The sequence below is a fragment of the Thunnus albacares genome, chromosome 21 (assembly GCF_914725855.1).
Source record: "Thunnus albacares chromosome 21, fThuAlb1.1, whole genome shotgun sequence".
Classification (NCBI taxonomy): Eukaryota; Metazoa; Chordata; class Actinopteri; order Scombriformes; family Scombridae; genus Thunnus; species Thunnus albacares.
The window spans coordinates 22,921,101-22,934,070 of NC_058126.1; the positions used below are offsets into that span (position 1 = coordinate 22,921,101).

General features: G+C 45.3%; 1 protein-coding gene across 8 annotated transcripts in view; it reads right to left on the reverse strand.

Moving 5' to 3' along the window:
• Positions 1–11,858, reverse strand: part of arhgap12b (Rho GTPase activating protein 12b) — a 62,957-nt gene extending 51,099 nt beyond the window's left edge. For 3 of the 8 annotated variants that reach the window (XM_044339831.1, XM_044339828.1, XM_044339830.1), the window contains exons 1-2: positions 11,524–11,847; positions 6,975–7,744 (exon numbers count right to left, since the gene is read on the reverse strand). In XM_044339831.1, the coding sequence (XP_044195766.1) occupies positions 6,975–7,652 (678 nt within the window). In that variant the 5' untranslated portion in view covers positions 7,653–7,744; positions 11,524–11,847. Of the gene's footprint in view, positions 1–6,974; positions 7,745–11,523 lie in introns of all 8 variants that reach the window. The other 5 variants (XM_044339833.1, XM_044339832.1, XM_044339827.1 and 2 more) reach the window with 4 other exon arrangements.
• Positions 11,859–12,970: the final 1,112 nt, after the last annotated feature.

Genomic DNA, 12,970 nt, shown 5'->3' on the forward strand with positions numbered 1-12,970 from the left:
TCTTGGGAGGGGCGATATGACAACTGTGACACTAAATAAATGTGTCTACTCTCAGAGACTTTGCCATAAATTGGATTTATATGATTTTTTTTCCCATCAAGTTGAACTCAACTGAAAAAAACGTACAAACTTACTTACTAAGATGACAGAGCGTTTGCCATCAGGGTCCCCAGACTTAAGAACAACCTTCCAGAGGAGACTAGGAGGGCAATGTTGATCTCAAAGTCTCTTCTTAAAACACATTTTTATAGTCTAGTCTTCCTGTGATCCTTCTATCTTACTTTTCCCAAACCATTTGTGTTATTGTTTATTTTTTATTATGTTTTATTACTGTGTTCATGCTTTCTTGCTTTATTTTATTTACTGTTTTATTGACGGTGCTGTTGTTATTGCTTTTACGATTAACACTTTCATGCTTCCTTTTGTTTGTTGTAAAGCACCTTGTAAACCTTGCTTTGGAAAGGTGCCATACAAATTAAGTTTATTATTATGAATTACTATTACTTAATTGCTGTAATCTATTGAAATTCTATTGAAATTTATTGATTCTGGTTCAAAATTGTGCTGTTATAAATGTTGGTGAGACAGTGCCTTTATGGCTGGGGTATGCATGAAACAAACTAAGTTGTCTGACCATGTTTAAAGGCAAAAAACCTCTGCACACCTGGCCAATCAGTGTCAAATGGGTTTGATTTTTTTTTTTTTTTTTTTAATATAGGATGCAGCCCTCAATTCCATAGTAGGAAAGGCGGAGGAAGGTTATTTGATGATCCAACAAGCACTTCATCTGAAGGGCAGGATTTGGTGGGTTAATCAGCAGTAACAAAGTGCAATGTGACCTGCTCTATGCAGCATTAAGAAGCTGCATCACAGCTTGAACACTTTCATTAGGACTTGTTTTCACAGAGAGTTGAGGTGTCAAATGCTGATCCATTTACTAAGAGAGTTTTTCACTGTGTGCCAAGAATGAAATACTGAGGTAAACACTGAACAATCCAAAATAACTAGTATTAGAAATCTACATTTTAAAGCTTAACATTTACCATAATAATGGAATGAAAGTAAACTATCCTTATTTTGCTCAACCTTTAGCTCACACCTCGTGGAAAGAATTAAAATGGAGAAATCCTGCACCTTACGAACCAGACATGATTCTCCTTGACCCCGAGCCTGATTTGTCAACATCAGCTCTTGTGGTCGTCTTGAAGGCTGAGCCCCTGGGGGCTTGTGGCTTTAATCCTCCTGTTGTGTCAGAGACACGGATCAGGATGGATGTGGGGAAGGGAAAAGAAATGGTGGTCACAGGTTAGAGTGCAGACCAGGAGCTCTGGGTTTTCCTCATTGTTGTCCTGCCCTTCAACTGAGACCACATCTGACATTATTCAGTACAAAGGTTGAAGGGAGAGATAGGTGAGCAGAGGGGAATACGAGGCTGATGGTAGAAGAGGAAGCGGAGGAGACATAGCGAGAGAGAAAAGTAGAAGAGAAACTAAAAAGGTCCAGACGGAGGAAAGAGAGAAGTAGAAAGAATGCAGGCAGACGGGAGTGTACAGAGAAACAGAGACACAGACTCTCACACAGCAGATGAACTATTAGCTCAAGTTTAATATTAGATTACTGAAAGGTCCAATGCTTCTCTTTTGAGGGGAAAGCAGACCTTCATTGACTTAGATTGCCTGTTGCCTCACTGTATGTGTGTGTGTGTGTGTAGGCACGGAGGCAGGAATGTTAAATATGTGCTGGAAAACAAGCAGGGGCCTCCTTTTCAGCCAGTCCGGGAGTAAGACTCTCGGCACAGCTCCAGATTACAGGGCACAACAGACAGGAGATGGTCACACTTAACAGCGGTGCTTGCCCTCATACTTCGTGGTATTTATGTGGTTATTATGTAATAAGAGCTCTGAACCTACTTCAAAAGATTTCAGGTTGTTTAGAAATTGGCTGTAAAGAGTACTATGCAGCTCGGTCGAATTTTAGACTCCGCAGGCAAAGGATCCATTTAGAAAAACATGTAATTAGCAGGTTATTGTGGCGTTGGGATGTTTAGGAACAGCTCGTTTCTGTACAGTAGACTGAAGAGCTTCCCAGGACCCCTCAAGTGCGAGACAAAGGCTTTCTCGCCAGCCACCACGCTGTCCTTTACACGAACAATACACACATTCTGCTTCACGTGGGAGAAAACTCACGTCACTGGGCGATAATGATCCAATTCACTGACCAAAATAGAAGATACTACGGCAGTAAATTGCTCAGACCTTTCTAGGTGTGCATACATTTTCAAAGCGTTGCAACCACCCTTGCATAGCGGTCTATTCATATACACCAAGCCCCGACACACACCCTCAGACTTTGCTCCGTTGCACAAGTCAGCAACGTCACGCTCTTGTGTCATTCACAGAAGGAAAAAAAAACAAAACAACAACAGTGCGTGATGAACAATCCATCTACATTCAAGCACATCTCAACAGACGCTCAGACATTCATGACATTCACTTTTAATGCTCTCCTCCATCTTTAATGGTGACCTTGTAATGTTGCTCTTTCAAGTCATTCATCTTACCGAGGCAGCTATCCGGAGGTTTTACGGCTCACGGGCTACAACTAATCTCCACATTCACCCAAACATGAAAACATATCTGTCTGGCCTCTTGTCCCCGGATCTCTGCCGTCCCACAGGGGGCTAACAGAGGCTCCGTCAGAGCCCAGGGCCCTCGCACTTTGTCCCTGTCTCGCTACACCCACAACCCCCTCCCTCCCTCCCTCTTCCTCCCCCCCCCCCCCCCCCCCCCCCAGGCGCTGCCAGCTAGCAAGAAGACCACACAGCGGGCAAAAGACAGACAGACTCTGGCCTCCTCTCAGCTGTTTCCTTTTGTTTTTAAACCCTTTGAGAATCCAGCTGGTTACATTACAAGCCAGTTATCTCCTTGTGGCTAAAAGCATCCTTAAAGCGGACTTTCGAGGAGATTTCTGTAGAAGAAGACGTGCGGTACTGGAAGAAGTCTTATTTTAGTGGGAGTGACTAATCCAGCTTGTAATCTCAGGGAATTACTGGTTTTATTATTGACATGGAGCGCTGCATCTTACAAACTACTTAAAGGCTAAATGTGTCAGAATAGGGAAAAAGAAGAGAGGGCCCAGCAGTGGTTGACACCTTGTTTGGAGTTTGATTGTGTGAGACGGTATCCAGGGGGGCGGGGGTGCAGGGGGGGGGGGGGCCTCTCAAGGTCGGACATCGTTCTAATCAGACAGTGAGTGAGCGTGAGGCGGCCCCGCTGGCTCCACTGTGCAAAGCCACAGACGCAAACACATCCAGGGCCACCACATCTTCCCCTCAGTGACACATCTTAGAGAAAGAAAACAACAATCTGGCCTCTCACACAATCCCACAGAGCGGCCTCCACATCCCCCCCCCCGTTAAGTCACTTTGCTTTGGAAAGTTAGGAAGCCTTTTCCCATCAAAAAGGACAAGTCTCTGCTTCTGCAGTTTTTTTAAGGAGATGTGAGTAAAAGTGTTCCAACTCAAAATAGCAACGTTTGTGGTGACAGACACTCTGTGTGGTCATTTCTTTTGGTGAATTTTAAAAAACAGTAGCATCTTAGAAAACAGCAAAGCCGTAGAGAAACCCGATGTGTTTACATGAGAAAACAGGCTTTAAATCATATGGTTTGCCACATTCTTTTAAGAAAATAAACACTCTATCCTATTGCCAGGTTCTTGAGAAGTGAGGAAAAGAGGTTTATTTTGCCAATCCCTTAAGAGCATAGGAGCTGTGCTTTTAGAGAAGAGGGGAGGGGGAGGACTTGGGACTCAGGAGGATGGCTGTGACCACAGACCAAGCGAGCCCTCGTAGTGCTGAGGAGGCGGGGAGTGGACAGTCAGCCTCTGCTGTTGCCAGAGCCCCAAAGATAAGCAAATTACATATGGAAAGCATGGAGAGACACGGAGGCGTTAATCGTCACCCGGAGATCAAATCTAATCAATTAGAGGTGGCCAGCTGGCACTCGAACGGAGGCATGTCAGCGACAAATCCTTCAAACAGATCCATCCGTCTAGTCATCCATCCATCCATTCATGCGGCAGCTCCTTCTCTCCCTTACAGAGTGAATATGGAAGGCAGAGGGACCTATGTTTGTGGAAGGCAGACTGAAATTGGATTGTTTTGGTGGATGAATAAAAGTTAATAGACAACTAAAGCAACATGACACCACTTCTTTATTTAATTAGTTCAGTTAGTGTTAGTGGTTCCTGCTTTTTCTTATCTATAGATTTACTTATAAAAAACACTACAGCTATTATTCATGGCATCTATCAAATTACACTACAGTCCAGCATCCCTGCAGAGCAGCCAACCCGATACTTACACACTGCACAACACTTCTCCTGGACTCCTAACAGCACTTTTTGGGCAGATTCTAAGCAATGTCTTCATCAGTGTCATTATTAAAGTCGGTGCTTTATCACTTAAATGAATAAAGTCACAGCGACCCGCAGACTCAGATTTGAAGTTTGGGAGAGGAGGCACTGGTATCAGTAACCAGTATCAGCAGATACCCTGAGTTGAGGTATCAGAATTGTAATTGGGGGAGAAAAGGTTAGATTGCACCAGTTAGATTTGAGAGCACTGGAGTGGTGATCAGAAACGTGGGCGAAGAGACAGCACATGCATCATGTTGCTTTTCCATCATGTTGCTTTTCCATCTGAGTTCTCCCCGTTTCCATTACACTTATGTGTTAGGGTTGGTTAATTTTGAGACCAGACTAGCTTTTATAGCCTGCCATGATGTTAACCTGTGTTGTGCTGTATAACTGTTACTGATATGAACTTTCCTGTTATATTTGCTGTTAGTGTTATGTTTTTGACAGCTTTATTTTTTAACTGTAAAATGTCTCACACAGCACATATCCTGGTCACAACTCTTAAATAACTAAATTGCAGAGATAAAACAAATATCAGCCAATATGTTGTTCTAACTTTTTAACTGCCAAATATCAGCTATAGCCTCAAAAAGCCAGTAACCGTAAGGCTCTAGTAAACACTCATAACTCTCCAAAAACCCACATCATACACAACAGCATTGATACAAAATGATCCTCTCTCTGTCTCTCTCTCTCTCTTGCAAATGTGGTTTGTCTGCAGCGGAGCAATGACAGGAAGCAGTGGAAAGAGCAGAGTTGAAAGAATTGGGTTTTTCTGAGGGGTCATTCACTTGCCTGGCAACAGGCCAAACAGGACAAACACAAGACCACAAAGGCACAAAGATTGAGGGAGTGGATTCCACCTGCCCGGGCCACCATAGACAGCTCTGAGCTTCACGGGGAGTTTTTTGGCTGAATCTGTCTGCTGTCTGTTTCTTATCCGCCCTGCCAGCACTACTGTAGCCTGACAAAACAAAAAAAAAACACTGGCCATGCAAATGTAAATGGCTGAGAGTGAAATGTGTTTATTTTGGCCCGTGTGATTTGACAAGCGTAAAATTAATTCAAAAAAGGTTGGTGTAGTCAGGCAGCGACACAGAAAACAACCATTTCCTCACCTTAGGGGCTTTTGAGGTATGTCAATTCTGACCCACCGACCGTTTAGCCGTCTCGCGAGTAGGGGTCTGAAGTTGTAAACTGTGTAAGTGTTCTTCCATTCTCACTTTCCTTTACTTCACATGGCACATCACACATGGCATTCACACTCACGCGGGCTCTCTCGCACAGTGGTCCCCACGGCGGGGCGACTGGGGGCTACAGACTGATCCTCAGCAGATATGACCTACTTTCTATTCAAGCTCGTCTCTCTTTGTTCGTTCCATGGTGGAGGAGGCTGCTGTAGCCTGTGGAACAAAGGACACAAGCAGCATTTGGAGCCTTCAAACAAGCTGACCTAGCCTGGATACAGCCACCCCAAAAAAATGGCTCATGGAGGCAGTGCCGCTTAGACCCCCACTGTCTGGATTTTTTCCTCCTTTTTCTACTTTGATCTACCTCCGCTGCTAGACGAGGGAGGATAAGCCCCAGTTCCTGCGGCCTTCCTCTCATTCTTCCATTCTCCTGACTCAGGGTGATGATAGATAGCGTGGAGATGGGAGGAGGACAGAGTTATCAATCTAGGGACCAGAGGGACAAGGGGGAGGGAGGGAATTTAATGTTTCCATCAGGGGTCATCATGGCGTTTGGTTCCCCTGCACAAGGCATGGATCCCTGCATAGGGCTTAGTCACTCCATACAGATACCAAACCCCAAGCAGAGATAATCTGCCTCAAAGCATCAGTTTTTGGGTGTAATAATACCTTTGCTCACATTGACAAAAAGGACATCAATAAGTCTTGAAATCAAAACCAAAACCTACGTATTCAGTCTGTTGCGTTTGGCATTTTCTTGTATTGTGTACCTGAAGACTCTCAATTACAAACCCTCCATTTAACAATGGATCTGTGAACACACCATTTAGTCTTTAATGACCCAAATGCAACCGCCGCTCCCTCCCAAATATGCACATCTGTACAAGCCAGACAAATTATGCTTCAAGGGTAACAGTAGAACCCTTGGTAATAAACACCTGCAACTGTTGCTGCTTTCGTCCAATCTGGCAAATGAGGCAAAAAATTGTTTGAGGTAGAGTGTGGTACACTGGCTGACGAATGAATGCAGTTTTGGCGAAGACAGTGACGGAAGAACATGTGATATCTCAGCTACAAATATGACTAAATCTAACAGGGGCCAGGGAAGCTGTCTGCAGCTGCCCCAGGAGAATGAATGCAGCATAAGAAATAAATCAGAGAGAGAGGAAGAAAATGAAAGACAGACATAATTGAGAGTAAAAAGAGGAAGAAAACCAAGTGCTCAAGAATCAGTACTCCACCAATTTCCTGTTTAGAAGGCAGCAGATACAGAACAACAGAAACCAAAGAACACACAACAACAAGGCTCACAAACATGTCAAATGAAGCAGATCGCCATTTCCAAATAGAATAAACAGCTTTCTTACCTGTATGTGTTCCGTGGAGCTGCTGCTCAGCTCGTCCCCTGACTCCGAGTCGTTGCGGACCTTGTTAAGCCCGTCTCCTGGCAGGTCACCCGGTGGGGAGGTCTTGTCGCTGTCTGGACTTTTGTTGTGGTTGTTCCCGACTTTGAGCGGAGGCGAGTCAGCCCGTGTCCGTGGCAACGTGGAATTGTTGACGAGGTGATGGTTGTTGTTGTTGTGAAGAAGTACCAGTTCAGCTACCACCTTGCAGTGGTGGGGACTCCCCACGTTCTGGTTAGCATCCTTGGGCAGAGCCGGTGGCGTGACTCGGTCAGAAGATGGCGACGGGGTGGATGAAGGCGACGGGCGCCCGAAACTGGACATTTCCGGCTGGGGCCTGTTGAGGTTCTCATTGGATGCCCGGCAGATATCCAGAACAGTGGGCTTGGCCCTCAACGTAGGCTTCTGGGGAGGCATCAGGGCCCGGCGCACCTCCCTGACGTACTGGGCTGGGACGTAAAAGGCCTTTGTGCCTTCCTCCTTCTTCACCTGCCACCAGTCCTCATTGGTCTTCTTCACCAGCATGTAGCACTCTCCCTGCCGGATGCTCACCATCTTGTCTTTGGCCTTGTACTCATAGTCGTACTCCACCTCAATATAGACCTGGCCCGGGGCGATGGGCAGCCCCTCTCTATCAGCCATGACTGCCGGAACAAGTGTTTGAACTCTGACCTCAGCTGCTCAGCGACCCAGGCCTGGAGGGCTCCTCATGTCTGACTGGTCGAACTGCTGGGCTGCAAGAGATAAGACAGACAGGGGGAAGTTTTTTTTGTCCAGCTAAATGTCACAAGCTATATATTTAAGGCACAAGACCTTTAGCGAGCCCAGACACATGAACATACACACACCAAACTACACAAACATACTCTCATTTCATGGCCCAAACATCCCAGCCCATCACACCCCACCTTACTACTCATCCGATTACCACGACCACAAAGAGCTACCGCCGTAACACGCTCACATCATGACATGATCTACTCCCAGACATTGGTGAGTCAAGCAAAGAACACCGCAGGGCAACTCCTCCCTCTGATCATCAGAAACCACAACAGACAGTCAACACTGATTGCTCTGGCAAGTGATACAATGGCTAAGGATATCCAGCCTGGTAACCTGATCACCCTCTGCGGAGCTAAAAGGTGATGACAACAAGACCCCACACGCTGATCCAGCATGCGATCCAATGACTACAATGACTCCCTGGAGCTTACATTCCCCTGGAGACTGCATCCAAAAATAAAGTTTGTGTAGTTTCATAGAGTCCCGCTCTGCAGTTCGGCATCATTACTCATTAATACAGTCAGAGCACAGTCAGAAACCTTTAAAAAGCTTGAAATAGAAACAATCTACTTGATATATCATATACAGACAGTGTGTGAGTCAGAGAACAGCTGGGCCCCGTTTGTTTTGGGATGAGGCCTGTCATTGATCCGTCTGTCAGAGAGTATCCCCTCGTCAGTTAACCTAAATAAATGCCGGGTCACTCCCACAGCAGAGGAGCTACTACCGAGCCGCCGCTCCGCTCATATCAAATTCTACTTCTTCCTCCCTGAAATAGCAGCCACACTGTGGACTGACATCCTGGAAGTGCAGGCGGTGGAGCAGGTGCTTTTAGTGAGGCATGAGAACACGCCGCTGAATCTATAAGGGGCCCGTCCTTATGTAAAAGAATATGTACACACACTCTCTGAAAGTCAGACTGACAGCACCCAGAATAGATTTACAGTTGTGAGAGCTGTCTGGGCCAAAGTGCGAGCCCATAAGAGATGGACTACATGTCTCATAATGGGCTTAAATAGTGTTCTGTTTTATCTGTTTCAACACCATGAAGCACACACACACACAAAGTGTTACATCATGCCCCAGGCTTTAAGTGTGTGCCTGACAGCAGCCTGGTCTGGGCCTGTCCCGGTACAAGTTTCAACCATGATGTCAGCACACACACATGTCTAAACCTTTTATGAATGACTGTCTCTCAAGGAACAGTCGTCTGTTTAAATTTGTGAGTGTGCGTGTGCTGGTAATCAGCCGCGAACCCTCGTGTAACCGCTTCCCGTCACACCGCGCAGACGCTATCTACACTTCACACCATCGACAGAGGTGCCAAGGATGTAGTCAGGAGTCTGTCAGAGATTCAAGTCACGCACATGATAACGGCACTATCAATGATGCTGCGTGACAGCGGCGGGCTCGACCTCCTCGCCGTGATGAACTCACGGCGAGGAGGTTGAGGTCAGTGCAGCCGCGTTGAAAAAAAAAAAAAAAAACAGACTGTGTCTCCGGTGTGGTTTTTAGCTTCATGCTTAGCTACTGTGCTCTCAGATAAAAGATAAATACGTGAGTGACATGACAGTACAGGAGCGTGAGAATGTCACGCTGTTATTTTGTCCACAGATAACTTTATCTGCTGGATTAGCAGCAACTGTCCTCTTCATACCACCAGCATCTGACTTTTGGAGTCACTTATCCTAAAGATTAAGCCAAATATACATCAGTACGGGCAAAACAACTTAACAGATTGTGTCAAAGAGCTGACAAGTCTGAGGAAAACAAGCATATGACATTAACAGATCAAATGTGGAGAGACTTGAATAGTGTCTTTGGGGGCATATCAAAACTCAGGGAAACCTCAAAAACCAGACGGGAGCTGGCTGGAGATCAAGCATGACACCACTCACCTTGGCAGGGGCCCACGGCTGAGTCACTCCGAAAGAAACTACTGTTAACTATAAATTAAGACCGACTCCTCCGACACAATGCAGCAAAGAGTTACAACCCCCCTCTGCATTTCAACTGCTTCGGTGTCTCCTTATTTCTGCAGAGTTATGGCAGAGGCCCCCGTGAGAGTAAATTTTCGCTGCAAATGAATCCCTGTCACCGCGTGGTGTCAGAGTAAAGTCTCAGAGGAGCGCTTTAGCCAACTTGTTGCTCCGTGGAGTCTCAGAGGATACGGCTCGTGTTTAGAAACGGGTTGGCACAGATCAGCACAGAAAGTGAGTTAACAACTACTGTGTTTGTCTATCTGGATGAAAGCCTCGCTGTCCTTTTTGTATTATCTATTTGGAAATCGAGCTGCGGTTCCCAAAGTGGAGCCTGAGTAGAAGACTTCTTGGGGTCCTTGAGGAAAAAGCTTCAGGCGGCTGAACTTTTGAAATCAGGCGTTTCAATGTTTATACTCACATCACTAGCTGTGCTGTTAATGTCTTCCCTAAGTACTTAAATGCCTCTAATCAATTAACCAACTTTTTTTTTTGAACTTCCCCATTTCCTGCATGATGTTGAGCTTGTTTATGTTGTTGTCATTATTGTTTCTAGGCTTGATTGGAAAGCATATTTACATTCATCAGTAGACAGAAAAAAAACCCAAAAGATGACAAAAATCTGGACAGATGTGCTCCTTGAAAAAATTTAATCACATCTATTTTGGTGGAGAAAATGTTTGAGCCCCCTACCCACATGGCTCTTTACTAAAAATGCCTCTGCTGTGTAACAGAAAGGATCACATGTAAATCAGTGTCATAAAGTTAAATCAACACACTTGTGGAATTGGCTTTATGGACGACCATAAAACATAGAAATCAATCTGGGGTGTAGCTGGCAGCAAATCAAGGTACGCATCAACACGGAGATCACGACCTGTGCTTTTGTCTGCATACATCTGCAGACCAGCCACTGTAGCAGCAAAACACCCTGAGACTCGGACCGCCTTTGTCCCTGTGCTTCATTCAAAACAGATGTGGCCGAGCAGCATCCACTCCAACATGTGCTGCTGCTGCTGCATTTCAATCCATCCATGCGGGTTATTTGCTGCATAGATATATAGGGGTATGCACTGCGTGGAAAAACAGTGTTCTTTTCAAACTGTGCTCTGTAAAAAAAAAAACCCTGAAAACAAGCAGCAAGGGTCTATAAATTGTGGAAGCTGAACGGCCAGAGCATGCCTGGGGCGGGTGGGACGGTGTTGAGGGGGGCCATAGGTGGGGGGCAGGGTCCCTTCCAGTCCTACAGAGACTGCAGGAATACAACACAAAGGGAGTTTAATCCATGTGCATTCATAACAAAGGGCTCCGACTCGACATCACTTAGGATTGCCAGGAGCGAGGGAAGGGCAGGGACGTGCCTGCGGGAGAAAGCAGCCCGCTTAACGGGGACAAACAACCAAACACACCGCGAGGAAATAAGCTCAACAAATCTGTAGGTGCGAGCCACACAGCCTGATGTTATCACGTGGAATGATTAATTACCCAGCTGTGAGAACATCTACAACAAGCACAACCAAAAAACAATGTCAGTGTTTGGGTTATTTCACCGGTGGAAGACATTTTTGTGACAATTTCCAGAGGCTTCGCGCTTGGACAAAAGCACTGCAGGTTCACTCGGATACAAACCCTCCGCTCTGCAACAGCGTGCATAGCAACAAAGTAACTCCGACACAAACCAATAGCCTGTCGCTGACCAGACGACGGAGAAGCCCACCCGACCCACCCCCGGAGAAATGAAACACACTAACCTTTAAAAACTCCAGTGGTTTTTCTCTGTGCTCCGTGTCGGCCCGACAGCTAGTTACGAGGAACTTTTCCCACCTATTTCAGTATGCGCTGCTCCGGATGAGTCCGCAGCAGACCTCCAGTCTGCTCACTGGGTCTATTCGCAATCCCCCGCCTCTCTGCACGTGTCAAGCAAGACTAGCCAACACACGCCATATCCGGTCACTGCTTTCAAAGTAAAGCCTGTAATTGACTAACCTGACTTGGATGTTTTGTGATATGGACTGGAAGCAGAGGAGCAAAGTGAAAATAAAGAATGACATATAAAAAATAGCTGTGTAGCACGTTTATTTTTTTTTAATGACATGTTTTCTATTGGTCTTTTTTAATGTGTGTTGGGTCTGTTACTATTTCTACTGATTCAAATATTTGAATTCCATGAAAGTATGGAAAAGTCTTGATCTAAAAATATATATCTAACCAATCATATTTATATCCTACTTGTTTCTTATTTAAAAGGTTTAAAAGGTGTCTACATCTTAGATCAAAAGACATTTTCAAGCAATACCTGTCTGTCCCCAAAGACTGCCCAATTCAACTTCTGGTTCTGGTGTCACCCAGTATAATGAATTATGCTATTCTACATTTTAAAGTCATTGTCTCTATTATCTGTTATCACGTGTCTCCACTGTTAAATATCATTTTAATGTACATAGAGGCTGCAACCTATTTTGACCAGGCTTGACCAGTTTTATTGTGACGGCTAGATTAATTGAATTCCGGTTAGTCTGTGTGTTTCCGTTTCGCTTGACGCAGTTGTGGTCTTTAACCCAGCAGACGCTGGTCTGTCGCTCCCACCTCACCCGTCTGTAGGAGCTGACAGACGGCGTCCAGAGCCCCGCCGGCCCCCTCCCGGTTCAACACCTCGCGGTCCGGTGCTTCTCAACCCACGGTCCTCGGACACCTATGGGTCTTGACAGAGTTGACGGAGTTCCAGGAGACCCCCTGCAAAATCTGGAATTGTTAATTTCACTTTTGGTTAAATCCCTCAAATGATCTGCAAGTAGCCTATAAAACAACTATTTCAATAATTGTATATGTCTCTCCTTTCATTTTTATATTCTTAAAGCCAAGTAATATAATCAGATTTTGTAGGATAAACATATATAGTATAAAGATGTTCCCCCTCCTCTTGTCAGCCAAGCCCTATCTGGCAATCACAGCAGGGAGTTTCACCATCCAAGCAGGTTCATGAATCATTTATTGGTCTGATGATCCAGGAACAAAGTAAGTCTTCATAGAAAACATTCAGACTATAGGAGCACTGAAACTAGCCTCAGGCAATAAAATTGGAAGTTTACATTATTTCAGAATGATGTGTGAACTTCTACACAGTAATTGAATCCCATCACTTCTCATTGTCTATTTGGCTCATAGGCTATTTGTGTGAAAGCGCACCCTGTTGGTGCA